The sequence below is a fragment of the Rhinolophus sinicus genome, linkage group LG07, assembly GCF_036562045.2.
Source record: "Rhinolophus sinicus isolate RSC01 linkage group LG07, ASM3656204v1, whole genome shotgun sequence".
In the NCBI taxonomy this organism is placed as follows: Eukaryota; Metazoa; Chordata; class Mammalia; order Chiroptera; family Rhinolophidae; genus Rhinolophus; species Rhinolophus sinicus.
In genome coordinates this window covers 67,904,113-67,923,775 of record NC_133757.1, presented here as the reverse complement: position 1 = coordinate 67,923,775, position 19,663 = coordinate 67,904,113, and the positions used below count along the sequence as shown (strand labels likewise).

At 58.2% G+C, this 19,663-nt stretch overlaps 2 protein-coding genes across 5 annotated transcripts; one reads left to right on the top strand and one right to left on the bottom strand.

Moving 5' to 3' along the window:
• The first annotated feature begins 1,047 nt into the window (after window positions 1–1,047).
• RNF126 (ring finger protein 126) lies at window positions 1,048–10,921 on the top strand. 4 transcript variants are annotated; one of them, XM_019716030.2, is made up of 10 exons: window positions 1,070–1,233; window positions 4,830–4,903; window positions 7,468–7,526; window positions 7,785–7,848; window positions 8,094–8,338; window positions 9,003–9,071; window positions 9,144–9,213; window positions 9,742–9,835; window positions 10,049–10,164; window positions 10,361–10,921. In XM_019716030.2, the coding sequence occupies exons 2-10, from the start codon at window positions 4,862–4,864 to the stop codon at window positions 10,685–10,687; spliced, it is 1,086 nt and encodes a 361-aa protein (XP_019571589.2). In that variant the 5' UTR covers window positions 1,070–1,233; window positions 4,830–4,861; the 3' UTR covers window positions 10,688–10,921. The 4 variants fall into 4 exon arrangements, with proteins under 4 accessions (XP_019571587.2, XP_019571590.1, XP_019571589.2 ...); XM_074337363.1 differs by having other exon boundaries at window positions 10,248–10,921; XM_019716028.2 differs by lacking the exon at window positions 4,830–4,903 and having other exon boundaries at window positions 1,048–1,233.
• Window positions 10,922–12,401: 1,480 nt separating this feature from the next.
• FGF22 (fibroblast growth factor 22) lies at window positions 12,402–15,553 on the bottom strand. Its single transcript, XM_019716002.2, has 3 exons — window positions 15,181–15,553; window positions 12,805–12,908; window positions 12,402–12,719 (listed from the first exon to the last, which is right to left on the bottom strand). The coding sequence occupies exons 1-3, from the start codon at window positions 15,392–15,394 to the stop codon at window positions 12,525–12,527; spliced, it is 513 nt and encodes a 170-aa protein (XP_019571561.2). The 5' UTR covers window positions 15,395–15,553; the 3' UTR covers window positions 12,402–12,524.
• Between the last annotated feature and the right edge of the window lie 4,110 nt (window positions 15,554–19,663).

Genomic DNA, 19,663 nt, shown 5'->3' with positions numbered 1-19,663 from the left:
AGTGATGGAGCCGGCGCGCACTCTGGTGGTCAGAACAGGAATGGCTTGGAATTACCTGTGAGCTTTGAAGGGAAAAAGACCGTGGCTGGGCAGGTCCCTGTCCCTAGCCTTTTGACGTTCAAGACCCGTTATACACAGGCTCCCATGTTTAATTCCTCAACGCCCTGGCTCCGATGCCTCCTTCCCCAACCAACTCCTATTAATTCTTCCAAACCTGGCATCCAATGCCCCCTTCCCTGGGAAGCCCTGTCTGTCTCCCCAGGCAAAACCAGGGCCATCTTAAAGAGTCCCATCGTTTCGCTGAACATCAGGGAGGGGGGTGTCTGCATCCATCTCTGGCCTCCTGCAGCCATGGAGTATTTCAGAGCACCATTTTCATTGTCGTTTCCCTGCTGTGTCCTTGCACCCCGCACAAGGTCTGGCATGCAGCAGTTGCTCAATGAATGTTTGTTGAGTGGATAAATAAATAAATGCATGACTGGGCTGGAATTTCCATCGATCCTGTCCACATTCATTCACCGAGTGTTTATGGACTGCCTGGAAGGAGACACTGTTATTGAGTTCAGCCGAGAACGAAATACAAACATCCCATCTGCTGTGGAGCTGACCCTACATTTCATCAGGTGGTAATAGGTGCTACTGAGAAGGGCATCTCAGTAGGTGAGCTTTGAAAGACGTGAGGAACGCCAAGCGGGTGTCTGGGGGAACGGAGCACCAGACGGGCACAGCCAGTGCAAAGGTCGGGAGGTGAGAGCGCGCTAGTCGCGTCCCAGGATCAATGAGGACAGTGAAGGGAGATAGTGGAACTTGAGGTAGGAGAAATAAGGAGGATAGTGAGGGCTTTTGTGGGTTTGGCTGGACCTCGTTAGGCTCAGGCCCGGCTTCGCGGTCTCCGAAGCCTCCAGGCCTGGCCCCAACCCCTGCCCGGCGCTCAGCTCAAAAGACTCCCGCTTCTAGTTTGCCCCTCGGCGGCCACCGTCGTCGGCCCTCTGCTAGCTGTGCGCGCTGCTTGTCCTGCTCCCGCGCGCCCCGCTCCGCCCCACGCCGTGCGTGCCGTGCGTGAGCGTGCGCGGGCGCGACGGCCGGCGAGGGAGCAGCAAACTGCCAGCGGCGGGCGCCGCGCGGGGGGCGGGCGGCGCGGAGGAGGTGGCGGTGGCCATGGCTGAGGCATCGCCGCAGCCCGGACGGTACTTCTGCCACTGCTGCTCGGTCGAGATCGTGCCGCGCCTGCCGGTGAGCCCCGTGTCGGGGCGGCGGTCGGTGGGCCCTCTCCTTCGGCCTGAGGCGAGCTGGCACAGACGGGGAAACTGAGGCCCAGTGGCGTCGGCCCGGGGCTCAGCGGAGGGCCCCGAGGCGGGGCCTGTCCCCGGTGGCGCAGCGGGGCCGGTGACCCCGGATCCGCGGCTTTCCGCCCCATGAGGCCCCTGGGTCACCGATGGGGAAACTGAGGCCTGCAGAAGCCGCGTGACCTGCTCCGGCACGCCCTCCCAAGAGGAAGCGGGGCGCCTGAGGAGTAGTGTCCGGGGTTTGTTCCCGGAGCGCGTGGTCGGCGTCGCTGCGGGCAGCCCGGTGGAAGCCCCCCGTCTGCGCTCAATCATGGGGACGAGGCGGCTGCGGCCCTGCCCAGGTCCAACAGCAGCCCGGAGCCTGCGTTCTTGCGTTTCCCTGGGGCTTGAGCCTAGCCTGCGGCTCGGTGTTTCCTCCTGCTTATTTAGGCCAGTATCTTCCAAGATGGCCTGATGGCGCCATGTGCGGGAGGGGGCTGCTTGTTCAAGTTTTCCAGGCCCCTCTTCCTCGGGTTTTTGAGTCAGTTAGTTTAGGATGGGGCCAGTGTTCCCCTACCCCAGGCTGACAGGGAAAGCGATGGTGTAGTCCGACCCTCTCCCACGTCACAGGTGGAAAAACAGGCCCACGTCCACTCAGGCTGGCCACGGTCCTGACATCTGCCACCGATCCAGCTCACAGGGAGCAGGAAGAGGGAGGTGTGGGATCTGGAGGTGACGATTTATTTGAGCACCAACAGGGTGCGCTTCTTGTCCTTCATCTCCACAGTCACCTGGCTGGTGGGTGGTAGAGCCTGTTTTGATTTCAGAGCCAGACTCTTAGTCCTGTCTTTCCAGCTCTGGGGTTCCCTGGGAGGGGCCAGGAGAAGGAGTCCGTCAGCATGATCCCCGCCACAGAGAGGAAAAGGAGCTAGAGGTAGGGTTTGAAAGGAGAGACTAGGTAGCAAGGGGCTTTCCCACTCCCCAGGGGAAGGGAGAAATAAAACGAAACCTCAGGTGTGTGAGCACAGACTTGGGGAGCGGGGACTTGCCCCACTCCGGCCTCCCGGAAGTCTTGCTTCTGCCTCTTGGGTTTCCTGCACACCCCATCTCTGAGCCTTTTTTTCTGGACCCTGGCAGGAAGGGGCAGGTCTCCTGACAGCCCACCAGCCTGGATTAGTTGCATGCAGCACTTCATAGGTGGTGTGAGTCCCAGATCTCAGGTTCCCAAAGCAGCCTGTCTAGAACCATCCGGAAGCCGGGGGCTGTGGCTGCTGTGGCAGGGCTGGGCAGTCTGCACAGCTAGGGGTTCTGGGCCTCCCTTCCTGGTGCCAGCACAGGGCCTGGGTCCTGGCCATGTGGCCTTGGACCAGGAGGACCCTGACCTTTTCTGACTGTCACTGGCCTGATGAGGACATTCCTAGTCACAGAATCCAGTGGTGACAAGGTAGCCATGATCTTTGCCCTCAGATTTTAGAGGCTGGTCAGGGAGCCATACTTGAACACGTGATTGTAAAATCTTTAGTCAAGAATGTTGGTTAAAGTCAGAAGAGCAAATCACAGTGGGGAGGGGATGTTGGGGTGGGTGGGAGAGTGCCTGCTTGTGGGTTTGGAGTGGGGTTCCAGGAGGCTCAGCAGACAGGGTGACGATTATCAGCAAGGGGCACACCTGTTCTGGGGGAGGGACAATTGGCTCTTAACTGAGTGACAGTGGAGGATCCAGTCAGCACTCACCCGGAAGTGGGGACTTGTTTGTGGGAAACTAGCCCCACTTTGTGAGACACTCTCGCTGGCTTTTATGCAGCTTCTGGTGCTGTTGTGACAGGAACTGGCTGTCATTGTAGCACCTGTTCAGGACGTTGGACTTACAGATGCCTCTCTGTACCAGCTGGCTTGGCTGGAGGGTCAGGCTGAGGTCACTTCTCAGCTGTGTGGCTCTGGGCGAGCTGCTCACCGTCCCTGGGCCTCAGTCTCCCTGCCTGTCAGATGGGTTCGATGAGGTCCAGTGGGAGCGCGTGTGTACAGAGGAGCCCAGCGCCTGACTCCTGGAATGCACAGGGAAAGGTGGGCAGCGTGGCCGGGGCACAGCATGTGGGAGCAGGGACCAGACAGGCTGGCTGGCGTGGAGGCCTCAAGGCTGGTGCACAGGCCCAGGCTTGATCCTTACCAGGAAACGGAGCTCTGGGGACATGGGGGGCGTGGTGTGTGATGGCAGGAGCATGATGTGGGCCTCATGTGCATCGGCTGTACCCTACATCCTCAAGGTTTGTCCAAAAGTCAAGCTCCGTCTGCAGGTTCCCACATGCCTGTCGTGTGTGTGGGACACGATGTCTCCATCGGAATCTCCGTCCCTGTCATGGTGTCCGTAACAGGCTGGCTTGAAGTGTATATGGGATGGACACATGGCTGGTGCACAGCGGGCCTGAGATGACGTCAGATCCTGGCGGGGCTCAGCACCCCAACATCTAGCAGTGCGCATAGGGTGCTTTGGGGGACAGATGGGATGTGACTGTGGGATATGGGGAACATTTGGGGTGGGGTCAGCTTTCCTACCAGGTCTGGGCAGGTGTGTCTACCCAGTGACATCTGAGCAGGGCTGTGTGGGGCAGAGGGAACAGCCAGTGCACCCCTAGGGTCCATCTGTGTTTGTGTCTGAGGCCAAATACTCCTGACGCAGTTCTCCGTCCGCCCTCCCTGGGTCTGCATTGCGTCTGGAGCTCTGCCTCTCCTGAGGGGCCTGGGCCATAGAGGCCGACGTCACTAGACCTGTGATTCAATGTGATTCGATGGTGCCAGCCAGCCGTCTCCAACTCAGTTTCCCCAACTTCACCGTATGCCCCTGGCTGTGGGCCCTTTGTGTGGTGTGAAGGAGCTCTTGGATAAAAGCTGGTGCCCATCCTGTGTCAAAGCCCCCAGGTCCTGTCACCAAGGAGGGGCCGAATAGTACGTTGGAATAGTATCTCCTGGGCATGTCCTGGGGCCCAGTGCATGGAGCAGGTGCTCAATGAATTTAGCATCTGTCTGTCTTTCTTGGTCTCTGCTTGTTGCTGTGCTGTGGTGGTGATGCAGGGGTGGGCCCCTTCCTTCCCAACCCTCCTCCAAGGGGAGAGGTAACTAATTCACAACAAGTCATCAGCAAGGCATAAGTGCTCACAAGTTGGGGCCCAGCGAGCGGGCTGTTCCCCATCTGGGGAGAGGAGCTGTAACCACCTGGGCCCTGTCCAAGAGACAGGTTCTGCCCTTTGGGAGGGACACACTCTATCCTGCAGTCCCCTTTCTGGAATGCAGCTTTCTACCTTTGGCTACTCTAATTTAATATAAACCTCGGGGGTGTGCCCTCAGAGGCGGAGAGCATCAGGAGAACTCCGGTTCTGGCCCGTTCCCCATCGCCTGCAAACAGAGGCTGGAGCCCTGCCTCAAGTCTGGGGCTCAGAAGGGTGGCTCTGGACTCAGTGGGGCTCTCTCAGAGGCAGGGCCTGACCACGCCCCATGGTCGGGCCACAGTCCTCAGGTCCTGGTGACTTCGGATTGCAGAGCCCTGGGGCTGAGGCCATCCTGTGTTTGCAGGTGGGGAGACCGAGGCTTGCAGCCGGGAGGTGATGTTTGAGCAGAGACCCAGCTTCCGCCAGGGGGCCAGCCAGGTAGATATCTGGGGAAGAGTGCTCTGGCAGAGGGCACAGTGTACAGGCTCTGGATGGGTGGGACCAGCGCGAGGCTGTTGAGGAGAGGGCCAGGTGGAGGCGGCCTGGGCCGGGTGGAGCTGTGGGAGTGGCTGGGCCGGCTTGTTCTGGAGCTGATGGTGTGCTGATTGTGCCCTGTGCTGTGGTGACATGTGCAGAGTGGTTGGGTTCAGTGAGGTCAAGGACAAGGGGACAGGCTGCATGGGCTGAGAACAGGGAGCACCCAAGGGCCTTAACAGTGGGAGACGGGTTGCCCATTTTCCAGCAGGACAGACTGACGATCAGGCTGAGGCCATGTGGCACATCTGTGGGGTGGGTGACATTCTGGGCCTTCCCCTGACCCTGAGCTCAGGGTTCCCTGAGCTGACCAGGCTTGTCTGGGCTCGCCATGTGTTCCCAGCACCCTAACTGGCCGTCACCCTTCCCCCAAGGGACCCACGAGGCTGGAAACCCTGGGCCTCTTCACAAAGCCTCCTGGCTCCTGGGAAGCCTTGAAGTAAACAGGCTGGGGGCTGGAGGGGGTAATAGGGGGAGCGCCAGCCCCCTGGGAATACCACACCGCCACGACTGTCATGGTCACTCCCTGTGACAGAGCTGACCTTTACCCCCATGTCCTTTCTCAGGAGATTAGAGAGCTGCTTACCGTTTCTCGTAACAATTTATGGCGCTACGACTTCAGTGTGTTCAGTACCTAGCCCCTTGATCCAATTCCAGAACATTCCATCACCCAAAAGCAGCCCAGTCCCTGTCAGCAGTCACCCCCCACTACCCCCTCCCTAGCGTCTGACAACCACTAACTACGTCCTGTCTGTGGATGCGCCTCTTCTGGACATTTCCCGTAAGTGGAATCACACACTGTGTGGCCTGTGTGTCCGGCTTCTCTCATGAGCACCATGTGTTCAAGGTCCATCACGTTGTGGGGAGCATCAGCACCTCCCTCCTTTTCATGGCCGAGTGACACCCCATGTGTGTGGGTGGGCCACGCTTGTCCACGGGTGGACACACAGGTTGTGTCTGCCTTGTGGCCATTGTGAAGCGAGCTGCAGTGGATGTGCATGTGCAGGTCTCTCGGTGGACACCTAGCAGGGGCACTGCAGGGTCGTGTGGGGAGGGTGACCTCGGGGGAGGAACTGCTCACTGTTAGGCAGAGGCGCCTGCTGCATGTTCCCGTGTGTGCTGGAGGTTCCGATTTCTCTGCGTTCTTGCCAGCACTTGTCACTGTCGTCTGAGTGTAGCCGTCCCGTGGGTGTGCAGTGTGTGTCACAGGTTGTGACCTGCAGTTCCCTGTTGCCTGGTGGTGTCAAGCGTCATTTCATGGGCTTTTCGCCACTTGCGTGTCTTTGAAGAAATACCTATTTCTGATCCTTTGGCCGCTTTTTCACTGGGTTGTTTGTCTTTTTGTTGTTGGTTGTAGGAGTTTTGAATGTCTTCTGGGTGCCAGGCACCTGACCTCGCAGCCACCACCTGGGCTCCCCACTCGGCTCCAGGAGCTTTGCCTTTGGCAGTGGGGCAGGCCAGGGACACTTGCTGTGCGTTTTGTGGCACCTGCTGCCCAGATGGAGGTGCCCGGCCCCCTGGCTTCTGCAGAGGGTGGCATGTACCTGGGACTACAAACAGCCCCATCTTCCACGCAGCTTGCGGGCAGTGCCTCTGAAATGCCACCTTGGGCAGAAGCAGGCCTTGTACATGTGTCTTGTCTCCTGTTGTGTGAGTTCTGACTTGCACATATGCTGACGTGCCCAATGAGTGCAGTGTGGGCTGGGCCTATTTTGGGGACATTGGCGTGGTGTCCATGCTTACTCACCTGGCTGTGCTGTGCCTGGGGTGGGTCCTCCTCTCCCTTAGGATATCACCGTCTCTGCCCCTTGGCTGGGGCCGTGGCCAGTATGGATGGGTCACAGGCCGTGTGCCAGGGCTGCTAGAATAGTCCAGAAATACCTCCATGGGTTGTCCACAGGCCGGTTCCTCTGACCAGGTGGCGCTTCCTGCCCTCAGTGGCTGCCTTAGTGGGAGTTGACCAGCTCCAGAGCCCCACAGACAGTCACTCGTGTGGCCCTCCGGGAGTATAGGGTCAGGCGCCTGCCCTGGGCCTTGGCTCCTGTGTATGCGTGTGTGTGTGGGGGTCACTCAGAGGATGTTCCTGTGTTCCCATAAGTTGAAACAGCTTGCTGGACTCACATCAGCTGGCCTGTTTGCTGCAGGCCTTGTCAGAGCCTTCGTCAGCTGATGTGTGGAGTGGAGATCCTGAAACTCAGTGACTGTCTCCGTGGGGGGCGCAGGCCGACAGATTCTGGCATGTGGGCGGGTGGGGAGATCACCTGTAATGGAGCAGGTGGAGACACAGGTTGTAGCTGTGGGTGACAGGTGTCCACGCCTGGGCCTCCGCTGAGTCCAGCTCTGGACTAGGGCAGTTTTGCAGGTGGGTCCCTTTAGGTGTTGCCCATCCTGGGCTCACTCCTGTCTTCTGCTGTCCAAGGTGGATGCCGGAACCCCAAGATCATGCTCACCTGCTCTCTTGTCCGCAGGATTACATCTGCCCGAGATGTGAGTCTGGTTTCATCGAGGAGCTGCCGGAAGAGACTAGGTAACACAGCCCCTCGCTCACAGACAGAGGCCTCGGGTCGGGTGTGTACTGGCAGAAGATGGGGGGACATGCAGTGGCCAGGGCTCGTGGTGATGAAGTCCTGGGCAGCTAGAGGTAGATGCCTACTGTTCTGACTTGGGACAAGGGCAGCGCCTGCAGAGGGTGGAATGCATCCCTGAGGCTGTGAGGGTCGGGATGGGGGCTCCTGCCTCTTCCCCATCGTGTACCGCATTGCTGACTTGGTCTGTGTCCTACCAGGAGTACAGAGAATGGTTCCGCCCCCTCCACAGCGCCCCCGGACCAGGGCAGGCAGCCATTCGAGGTGAGTCAGCTGGCTCACATGGCTGAAGGAGCAGACGCAGCCCCTCATCCTCTGGGGGAGATACCCACCCCACCCCCCAATGTGTAGGCTGTCCTCCTTCCAATCCTGAGCCTCCTGCACTGCCTTCCTGGCCCCCACATGTGTGCCAAGACTTCCTTGCTGGCCCCTGTCCCCTAGGAGCCCTGAACCTGGGACCACGTGGGGCCCGTGCAAGGGGCCTGTGGTCATGGCCTTCCTCCCTGCAGAACGTGGACCAGCACCTCTTCACGCTGCCACAGGGCTATGGGCAGTTTGCTTTTGGCATCATTGACGACAGCTTTGAGATCCCCACGTTCCCCCCGGGGGCACCGGCAGATGACAGCAGGGACCCTGAGAGTCGGAGGGAGAGAGAACAGCAGTCCCGGCACCGGTATGGTGCCCGGCAGCCTCGAGCCCGCCTCACTGCGCGGCGGGCCACTGGCCGGCACGAAGGTGTCCCCACGCTGGAAGGGTGAGGAGGCTGGGGAGTGTCTGGTGGGCTGGCGGGACCCTGGTGGGGGCTTCGAGCCTGCCCCACCCCCAACGAAGAAGAGTCCTCCGAGCCCATCATGCAGGATGGGGTGTGGAAGGACTGGAGTGTGGCTCAAGGACCTGGACAGGGTTGGGAGCCTCATGTCCCAGTGTGTCCCCATCGTCCTGAGCAGGGTCTCATTGGCATGGCATAGCTGGTTCGCCGTGGGGTCCTTGGCTCACGGTGGTGGCGAGTGGGTGGTCTCTGGCATCCCTGACCTGTAGTTGTCCCCGTCCCCCTCCCCTCCCATGTGCTCAGGACAGAACAAAAGCTACAGGCTCCTTGCAGGCCCCATCCCACCCCGAGGGGTGGGCTGGGCTCCTTACGCCCAGGATGGACCTGACACCACTGAGCTCAGGCTCTCATGACCTCCGGGACGGACACATCCCTGGTTGTGAAGTCGGGTGGGGTGTTGTGATGTGCACGGGTGCTGTCCAGGCCTTGGAGGACCTGGCCTGGGACCTGGGGGAGGTGCCGCTCTGGGCCCATGTAGCCACGAGTCCTGCTTGTGGAAAGCACAGCCTTTAAATGCTGTGCATTGGGCAGCTGGGCACACGTCCCCGCGCCGGCGCAGGTGGCGCTGACCGCAGTCCGGCCGTTGCAGGATCATCCAGCAGCTGGTCAACGGCATCATCACTCCGGCCACCATCCCCAACCTGGGCCTAGGCCCCTGGTGAGTAGTGGGGTGGGTCCCCCAGCCCTACTCGGCCCCTCCGCCACTTGAACCCCACACGTGTCTGCCCAGGGGCGTCCTGCACTCAAACCCGATGGACTACGCCTGGGGGGCCAACGGGCTGGACGCCATCATCACGCAGGTACGGGAGTGAGGGACCCCCTCCTGAGGCCAGGGTGCACAAACAAGTGCTCTCCTCTGGCACTGGCCCCACAGGTCCTGGATTTGGCCCCTGTGGGTGTTCATTGTGACCTCAGTGACCCTTGTGAGGCATGAATGATCCATCTTCAGGGCCATTCACCAGTGACCCACTGGAGTGTTTTGTCTGTGGCATGACAGCCCTCTGGTTCTCACTGGTGTCTCACGGCACCACATAAGCCCCTGGGTGGGACCCTTGGCCTTGTGGGAGGGCTCTGCTGTCCACAGGGCACCGCCCTCCTGCCCTGGCTTCGAGGTGACACTGACTAGACAAGCAGAAGAGCGGGCAGGAGCCTGTGGCTGGGCCTCGTGGGGTGACTGACCTCTGATCCCCATATGGGGGATCTGGGGAACAGGACAAACACGTCCTCGGTGCTTTTGCAGGTAACCCAGCCTTGCATTTCAGAGCCAGGCGGGGCAAGGGGCCCCGCCCGCCGACCGAGCTCCTGCCCTCTGGCCTCTTGTCTTTCAGCTCCTCAATCAGTTTGAAAACACGGGCCCCCCGCCCGCAGACAAAGAGAAAATCCAGGCCCTCCCCACCGTCCCTGTCACCGAGGAGCACGTAGGTAGGAGGCCCTCAGTTGCCCAGCTTCCTTTCTTTTCACGACACTGTCCCTGGGACTTTTCTGTTAGAGCCCAGTTCGGCTTGAACTGGGAGGCTTTGTCAGTGTCCCCTCTGTTCCCTTGGGTCCAAGGTGGCCCTGGACAGGCAGACTCCCCAGTGGGCAGTAGGACAGCTTTGGTTGGGGGTGTCATGGGCTTCCACTCTGTCCCTACAGGCTCCGGGCTGGAGTGCCCCGTGTGCAAGGACGACTACGGGCTGGGCGAGCGCGTGCGGCAGCTGCCGTGCAACCACCTGTTCCACGACGGCTGTATTGTGCCCTGGCTGGAGCAGGTGAGCGGGCGGCCACTGTCACCGGGCCTCCCCGCCCCACCAGATTCTGAACTGCTCCCTTCTCCCACTCTGTCCCCACACAGCATGACAGCTGCCCCGTCTGCCGAAAGAGCCTCACAGGACAGAACACAGCCACCAACCCTCCGGGCCTGACTGGGGTGACTTTCTCCTCGTCTTCGTCCTCCTCCTCTTCCAGCTCGCCCAGCAACGAGAACCCAGCAAGCAACTCCTGAGGCCCCCCCGCAGTCCCAAGAGAGCACAGGACCCGCCTCACACAGGCCCGGCAGGCACAGGGACTCCAATGTCCCAGAGCCCAGGAGGTGCTTCCCCGCCCCCCCACCGTGGACTCCGGTGTGGCCGCACCCCAGCTGTGGGCAGAGGCTCGGATGACCCGTGGCCTCCAGGCTGCACAGGAGGCCGGCTCTCCCCAGAGACACCGCGGAGCGGCATGGGTGCCCCGGCCTCCCCATCCCATTTGTCCAACCTCACCCTCCACATGTCCAACAGTGGGAAGGTTTTATAATTTTAAATTATTACTGCTTTGAAATAAATGGCCCTGCATGGTCTGTGGAAAGACAGGGTGGAGCCACTTGGCTGGCATCTCGGCCCCGCTGGCTCGGCCACCCTGAGTGCAGGGGGCTTGGGGGATCACCAGGATGACCAGCAAGACAGGACAAAACTGCTCAGAGACTTTTTTTAAAAGAAAAAATATGTGTATCTTGAAAGTTATTTAAAAATACACCTACTTAGAAAGGAAGCCGGTGGTTGGTGTTTTCCTTCTGTGCCGCCCTCTGGGGTTGTGCCTCTCAGGCACCAGCCAACACCGCCTCCTAGACTGGAACCCGGGAGTGGCCGGCGACCGTCACCAGAAAGGTGTAGAGACCCTGTGTGGGAAACCCCGCTGCGCTGCACTGCCAGGTGGGGCCTCCCCAGCTGCCCCGCACCCCGCCCTTCACACAGCCTGTGGTGTCTGTGCACGTGTGCTGTTCTAGAATGCAGGGTCACCCAGGTGGAACCACTGACCCTGACCACAGTGAGCGTCCACTCTGCAGGCCCCCACAAGTGCCCTCCTACTTTGTTTTCTGTATTTTAAGTGGAAGGCAGTGGCTGGGAGGGGTGGGATCCCTCACCCCACCCCCAGGGACTGTCACCTGCGCCAAGCAGAATGTTCCACCTCAGGTTGGGAGGGGCTCCTGTGTTAGCCCCCACAAAACGCCATGGGGTAAATGGCATCATCCCCATTTTATAAAACAGGAAACAGGCCCAGAGTAAAACTGCTTGGTCCAAGGCTGCAGAGCTGAGACCCGGGCTAGGGGCCTTGCGTGCTGGGAGGGCAGTGGGCAACCTCCCTCAGGCATGGCATGCCCCATGTCCCTCCACCAGCCCGTAGAGGAGGCTGACATAAAGCCCCTCGGCCTGTAACCCCCCCTTCCCAGAACTCAGGAGCTCTGAGGACATTACTCAATCTCAGATCCTGCGTGTATGTTCCTATGGCTGCTATGACATCACCAAGACTGTGGGTTAAACCACACACATTTATTCTCTGACTGTCCTGTGGTCAGGAGTCCCACACAGGCCTCCCGGGGCTAAACGCAGGTGCGGGCAGGGCCGGTCCTTCCAGAGGCCCCGGGAGAACCGTTTCCGGCCTGTTCCAGCTTCTAGAGGCACCGCGTCCCTGGCTCGTGGCCCCTCCTCCATCGTCACAGCCAGCAGTGCAGCCTCTTCCATGTCTCTGACTCTGAGCCTCCTGCCTCCCTCTTATGAGGACCCGGTGATGACACTGGGCCCCCTGGAATCCAGGGTCATCCTCATCTCGGGGGCCCTGACTTAATCCACTTGCAAAGCCCCTCGGCCGTGAGAGGTGGCATGTTCGCAGGTCCCGAAACCTTGGGGTGTCTGTGTCACCCGCAGACGCCTCGCTCCCCCTGGGCTCCCCTCTCTCGCTGCCTCAACATCCTAAAGGATTCCCAATGCTGAGCCTTGGCCTAGGCTGTCTCTAGGAAGGCCCTTCCCAGACCTTCCAGCCACCCAGGGCCAGATCCTTCAGTCTCCAGCCCTGGAGGTGCCTTGTCTGGGCCTCCTCGCCCCCTAGCTTGTGACTGGACACCTGTAGCCCCTGCTCAGCTCAGTGTCGACTCAGACTCAGACAAGAGCTCCCCGAGGGCCAGACCACATCTGTGGGGGTTCTGCAGGGTCACCAGCACCCAGCACACAGCAGGCACTCAATACTTGGGAAATGAATGAGTGACCGGACAAGGCTCGGCCATGGCCTGGGCCTCCCCCAGCCTCCCGCTCCTGGCCACCTGCCTGGGGCATCTTCTGAAATCTCCTCCAGCCGTTTCTCACAGCCCCTTGGGGCCTCAGGAGACTAGGATGGGCAGGAAGTGGGTGGATAGGTGTTGCTGCCGGGTCTGGCTGCCACGCCGCGGGACTCCTCGCTGGTCCAGCGCCAGGAACATGGGCCTGCCGTGATGACGCCAGTGGAGCGAGGTGTAGGTGTTGTAGCCATTTTCCTCAATGCGCTCCCGGAACCTGCAGTGCACAGTGTAGACCCGCTGCGGGGTCGGGCGTGTGAGGCAACCACTGAGCCCACCTCAGGCCAGTGCCCACCGCCACCGGACACCCCTGCCCTGCACTCACCGACCCGTAGAGGCGGCCCCGGCGGCTCATGGCTACGAAGAAACCGGTGTGCATGGCCTTGAGGGCCACGACGCCCACACGGATAGAGCGGATCTCAATAATACCTGTGGGGGGCGTCTGGGTCAGGGCCCTGGCCCCCGAGGCTCCCCGCAAGGCTCTCACTCACTAGTTCACTCATTCATTCATTCATTCCTTCATTCAGGTAACGTCCTTCAAGCACCACCGGCCTCTTTCTGGGTGTGGGGGTGCACTGGGGGCCACATAGGCCCTTCCAGGAGCTTCCCTGAGGATGTGGCCCTTACAGGTTGGAGGACGTAAGTGGGGAGGGGGTCTGGCTTTCTCTGGAGGTCACTGGGGAGCCACGGCAAGCTGTGGAGCGGGGAGGGTCTTAGTTATGTCAGGGTTGAGGAGGTTGGTGCAAGTGTGCTGATTTCAGTAAGAACAAGTAACGAGTGTAAGTGACTCCGAGCCCTTCTCCCCAACAGTCTTCACTGCCACTGCCACGTCCAGCCCTGACAACTTGGCCAGCTGCAGCAGCACAGTTATGGGGAGACAGATGCCAGATGGGAGGCATGGCCCAGACAAAGGCCTGGGGGGTGGGACATGTGGTGTTTACAGCTCAGTGCGTTCCACTCGATAATTGATAGCCGGTAACACTGCTTGAGCACCAATGCCACACGCTGTACCCCCACTAAGCTCACAGCAGCTCCAGGCGAGAGGTGCTGACTGCCCACTTCCCAGAGTGGGAAATTGAGGACTGGGAAGTGATAGAACCAGCTTCAGACCCCATCTGTCAGTGGGTTACCCTGAGTAAGCTCTGCCTGGCTCTGAACCGATGTTTCCTGTCCAGCGAAACAGGACCGCAGGATGAGTGGCCACACACAGCCTCAGCCCCACCCATGCATTGGGACGTAATCTGGAGTCAAGGCCTTGCCCTCTGGTCTTCAATCTAGACTTGAATGACTGAAGCGATGGGGAACTCACCCCATGACCTTGCACCTGCTGTTCCCTTGGCTGGGTCCCTGGCTTCTCTTGTGCATGGTCAGCTCCTGTCTCTATGAGGCTCAACTCAAGTCCCCCTCATGTGAGAGGCCCCCCCAACCTCCTAGATAAAGTGGCCTCCCTTGCATCCTGTTTTCATTTTCTTTGCACCCCATGTGGTCCCCTCTCAAATTATCATATTACTTGTTCACTTGTTTAACTGCTTTACCCTTTGCTCTGGAACCCCATGAAGGTGGGATGTTCTGGTCACTTCTATGTCCCCCGTGCCCAGCACAGCCTACAAGAGGTACCCAATTAATAACCACCAAATTAATGGAGACAAGAGCTCCAAGCCCCACCCACACAGAGCTGTCAACCATCTGCCACTCCCATCACTACCCAGATCAGGAAACCGAGGCTCAGAAAGAAGCAGTGACTATCCCAGATCACCTAGCAGAGCCAGGCCTCATCCCCAGCCTGAAGCCATCCTGCCTGGCCGTACCCACCACCTAGCCTGTAAGTTGGCTGGCCCAGCCAGTCCCCTGTCATTGCTCTGGTGAGGTTAATGAGGGCCTTGGGACCCCAAATGAAGGCATCTGGGAAGGGCAGGGGTGATTATCTGCCCTAATGGTGGTGACTCAGGCAGTGGCTGGTGATTAGCTCAGCCCCCCGCCCCCAGCTCCCCCTGCTCAGACCTCAGAGCTGTGGTTCACCAACTGCCCTGGCTGCCCAGCTGTCCCCAACCTCCTCCTTTTTGCCCTTGCATCTCCTCTTGCCTCATACATTCCACAGATACTTATTGAGTGCCTGTTGTTTACTGGGTGGGGCAGCAGAAACAGTGACCCCAACTCCATGAGATTCTTGAGCATCAAGGAGGACCAGCAAACACCAACCCCTGGCAGTGTGCCCCAGGGCAGGTCATTTCCCCTCTCTGCCTCAGCTGCCTAGGAAGAAATAGAGGGGTCCCCCAACCCAGGCAGGTCCTGAGCTTTGTTCTGCATTGTGGGGAGTCAAGTTTAGACTCCCAGTTCTGCCCCCATTGCATTATGTAATAGGGCCCTTCCTGGAGCCTCAGTTTCCCCTCTGTAAATGGGCCCATTGAGCCCAACTTCAACTATCCTGCAAAGACCCTCCTCTGCTATTGAGCCAGGCCTGGAGCTGGGAGCGTCCTCTGTGACCATTCGGGTTGGGTCCATTTTACAGTTGAGGAAAATGAGGCCCCAGACAGAAATCAGTTGGCTAATGACACACGACCAGAGGAGCCCCCGGGACGCATGAGGGAGGGCCCCGCTAACTAGCTTATTGTTATGATTACTGCTGCAGTTGTTTTTGTCCTCCTATTTGCCCTGACCCCCCCACCCCCACCCCTGTCCCTGGGTAGCCCCTGCGACTCACTGTCAGCGCTGTGGCGCCAGCGGGTGCCTTGCACGCGGCCGCTGTGGTCCACCCGCAGAAAGAAGTGGGTGGAGGAGAAGAGGCGCCGCCAGCGCACGTCGCCCTCCAGGTGTGGATAGCTGCGTGGTCTCCGAGGACCACTTGATGTCCCGGCGGCGCGGGGTGCCTGTGCCAGCAGCAGGCACGCCAGGCCCAGCCACAGGTGGCCCTGCATGGCCTTGCCTCCCACCCGCTCTCGGTCTGCTCTGCTCTTGCCTCTCCAAGCACGTCCGCGGCTCTGCCATTGCGGGGGCCAGGGGCGGAGCGCCCAAAGGGGACGCCCCGAAAGGGCTAATAGGGAGCCTCAGGGGCGAGGCCAGAGCCGCAAGAGCGGGGCAACTGGGGCGGGGCCAGAACACTGGGCGGGGGTCCCATTCAGGAAAACCCTCTTGGGCCACCGCGTGTGTTTGTCTTGTGAGGGCGGTGCATGTCCATGAGTCACTGAGTGTGAGTATGAGAGAGGCAGATGCACAGACACCGGTGTGGGGGACAGAGACGCAGAGACAGACGCAGAGATAGAGACAGAGACAGTGAGAATGAGACAGAGACTTGAGGGACGTAGAAAGAGGGAGACAGAACCTGTGAGAGATGGGGAGAGCCAGAGATACAGAGACTGTCAGACACAGAGACGGAGGAGGAGAGAGAGATTGTGAGACAGGGAAAGACGGGGTAAGAGACGGAGAGAGATGAGAGAGACAGGGAGAAGTGGGGCTGCTCAGGGGTCAGAGATTGGGTGGGAAGGTCTGGCCCGAGTGTCCTCTGTGTGGACTGGGCCCCTGGACTGGCATGCCCAGGTGGGACTCGCTTGCCCTCCCAACAGGAGCTTCCCGAGAGCCAGGCAGGCCCTGGGTCAAGGGACTTCCCTGATGGGTGGGCATGGGGAGTGTGTGGGTGGAGCAGCAGGTGAACATTTGGGGGACAGTGTGCACACAGGTGTTTGGGCAGGTGGGTGGAGGGATGGAGGGGGTCTGGTGGGTGGGAAGGTAGCCCATGGGAGGATGGACACATGGGCAAGTCTGTGGCCAGCTGATGGGGACATGGATGAGCGAGGCCAGCACCCCATTCCCAGCGTCTGGAGCTGCACATCGGAGGCATGAAGGGTGGGGTGGCCCTGTTTACATCCACATCTGCTCTTCATTTAGACACACCCGAACCCCACAGGGAGCCACCCTGTGACCTGGGCCCTGAATGGTGAGTGTAGTAAAACTTCACAGACTAGAGCCGAGAGGCATCATCATTGGTAGGTGGGCAAACCAAAGCCTAGGAGGGACAGCGACTTCCCCAAGGCCCTACCCATGTCACATCCCAGGGCTCTGATCCCTGCCCCTGCCCCCAGTCCTACAGCCATGGCCTCTGGTAGCACCTTTAAATAGTACCGGGGTGAAGAAAAGGTGACAAGCCTGCCCAAGGAACACTGGAGGGGTAACCGGTCTGTCCAGACTCTGGGGTGCCTTCCTGGTGGATCTGGAGATTTCCCAATGCCTCTTCCTGGCCCCAGGACCCCAGGACTGAGCTGGAGGAGCGTGTCCCTATGGCCTGGGCCCAGCCCAGCCTATCTTCCCACACTGGGGACCCTGAGGCCAGCACCCGAGAGACTTTCATGCGTGCATCACTGCCCCACGCCTGGGTTCCTCCTCTGAAAACGGAGCCAGGAAAGGGAAGGCTGGAAGAATGGAATGACATAAATCTGACCTTGCTGTGTAGAGGCACCGCACACAGACTCGGAGTCACATTCCCCACCTACCAGCCAGCCAGAAACTTGGTCTTCCCTTCCTGGAATGCCCCCATCCCAAACCCCAGGAATACCATCATTGGGGCCTTGTGTGACGGGCGGGACCCAACCCGGGAAGCTGGCCCTGCCCCAGGTATTGTTGGAGTTTAATAACCGCTTCCTTGAAATATAGTTCACACAGCACACAGTGTTTCCAACCACCTCTCTCTAGTTCCAGAACATTCCATAGCCCCTAAATAAAACCTTGTCCCCATTAGCATCCACTCCCCACCCCCTCCCCCAGCCCTTGACAACCAGGAACCCATGTCCTGTCTGTGGCCACGCCTGTTGTGCATATTTCCCATAAGTGGAATCACACACTGTGTGGCCTGTGTGTCTGGCTTCTCTCATGAGCACTGTGTGTTCAGGGTCCATCCACGTTGTAGCGAGTGTCAGTGCCTCCCTCCTTTTCATGGCCAAGTAAATACTCCCATGTGTGGACAGGCCACACTGTGTTTGTCCATCACCTGTTGATTGATATTTGGGCTGTGTCTACCTTGTTGCGCTGTGATTAATGTGTGTACAGTTGTTGATGTGAATGTATGTTTTTAATTCTCTCGTGCATATACCAGGAGTAGAATTCCTGGGTCATATGGTTATTCTATGTTTAGCTTTTCGAAGAACTTCCAGACTGTTTTCCACAGTGGCTGCCCCATTTTACATTCCTGTCCACCGCACATGAGTTACTCTACATCCTTGCCAACACTTGTGATGGTCTATTGTTTTGATTAGAGCCACCTTAGTGGGGGTGAAGCACAATGAACACCCTGTTCCTGGAGTCCCCAATTCTATCTTTAATTTTTGCTGTCCATCAGCAGGGTCACTGCACTGCAGGAAGTGCACACAAGGGAACACTACATAGCCATGAAAAAGAGTAACCCTCAAAACACACAACAACATGGATGCATCTCAGATGTCATGGTGAGTAGAAGCAGCCAGACACAAAAAGGGTTTATTCGTGTGACATTCTACAAAAGGAAAACTAACCTATGGTGTAAGTGAGGCGTCAGGATGGGGGTGTCACCCTCAGGGGTAGTGACAAAGGGCATAAAGGGGTTTTGCTGGCTGGGTATTCTTTGGAACACCTGTGTGTTCGATTTGTGAAAATTAATGGAGCTGTATTCTTGATGTGTGCACTACTTTATGTTATACCTCAAAAAATACACACAGTGATATTTTTATATAAGTGAATATTTGAGAGTAAGCCCTAGGGAGGGTGCCGCTTCACCTGTAAACACACCGGACATGTCACCTAAAGGTGAGGTCCTCCATCATAACCAAGCTGCAATCTAACCCACCATCTGGCTCAAATGTACCGTGTCCCCATAACGTCCTTGAATAACTTATTTTCTGATCACAAACCATAAAGCACATTCCCTTTTGTCTCTATGATTGGCCCGCAAAGGTATGTCCACATTGTAATCCCTGGAACCTCTGCATTTTACCTTATTTGCAAAAAGAGTTTTGGCAGATTTTCAAATGAGGAGACCATCCTGGTGGGTCCTAAGTGCAGTCAGTCACAAGAATCCTTCTGAGAGAAACAGGGAGACTTGACAGACACACAAGGAGAGGCCATGTGACAATGTAGGCAGAAGTTAGAGGGGTGCGGGCACAAGCCCAGGGATACTTGGAGCCTCCAGAAGCTGGGAGAAGCAGGAAGGACCCTCTTCTGAGTCCTTTGGAAGGAGTGCAGTCCTGTAGACACCTTGAGTTTAGACTTCTGGCCTCCAGAACTGGAAGACAATAAGTTTCTGTTGTTTAAGACACCAAGTTTGTGGTAATTTGTTATGGCAGCCCCAGGAATCCAATACCATCTTCTTCTGTCTAGACGTCCCCTTCCTTTCCTTGGCTTTCTCAGTAAGAACACTTCCAAAGTCTCATAGAGCAACGCATAATCCAGGTTTATCTGAATATATCCTGGCTCGATTTAGATGAAACATCTTGGGTGAGAACCCAACATACACAAACAGTTTCTGAAATACAGTGTTACCCGAACTCCAACCTCTTGATGCTGTATTCTCCATTTATTTGCATCCTTCTCCACCTGCCTTGTGTGTTAACATTTTTCTTGCTTAGGAAAATAAGGATACTTGATGTCGCCATCAGGAGTGGAAAGCCAGTGCCACACATTGACACATAGTCAATAAGCCATAAATAGAAATACAAGGTGAAAAATGAGGTGACAAATTCTCAGATCAGTAGGATCACAGCCCAGGAGCTGAGACAGAAGCTAAATATAGGTGAGTACTAAGTGAGACCTCCCATGTTGAGTGGGAACTGAAAGAATAACTTTCTTGCCGCCCAGATCCAGGAACCCAGCTCTTGGGGAAATACTGATTCAGGGTATCTGATGTTCCACAGAACAGAAGGGAAAACTGAGGCATAAGGAAAGGTGAAAGAATTCAGAAGTCTTGGCTTGTAGCTCATGATCCTGACTATGCCGTACTGAGGGAGTGCGAGGGGGTGTCTCTAGGTCTTGGGGGACCAGGCCCGGCTGATTCAGCCCCTCCCTCCAAGGCAAGGAAGGCAACCTCTGGTGTGAGTCAGGTCTGAGATCAATGCCCCTCAGGGCATCTTGGGGTGGGCTGGGCAGGTTTGGGAGGATGCTGCAGTCTGTTGAAACCATTCCCAGCCGGTCGCATCACTGCATCTCACTGCACAGGCCCACGTGGG

Coding starts and splice junctions, on each gene's coding strand:
- RNF126 (XM_019716028.2), top strand. CDS start 1,159: ATGGCTGAGGCATCGCCGCAGCCCGGACGGTACTTCTGCCACTGCTGC. Junction 7,849..8,093: donor AGGGCAGGCAGCCATTCGAG/GTGAGTCAGCTG, acceptor TCCTCCCTGCAG/AACGTGGACCAGCACCTCTT. Junction 8,339..9,002: donor GGTGTCCCCACGCTGGAAGG/GTGAGGAGGCTG, acceptor CGGCCGTTGCAG/GATCATCCAGCAGCTGGTCA.
- FGF22 (XM_019716002.2), bottom strand. CDS start 15,394: ATGCAGGGCCACCTGTGGCTGGGCCTGGCGTGCCTGCTGCTGGCACAG. Junction 12,909..15,180: donor CTGGCGCCACAGCGCTGACA/GTGAGTCGCAGG, acceptor CGCCCCCCACAG/GTATTATTGAGATCCGCTCT. Junction 12,720..12,804: donor GGGGCCGCCTCTACGGGTCG/GTGAGTGCAGGG, acceptor CCGACCCCGCAG/CGGGTCTACACTGTGCACTG.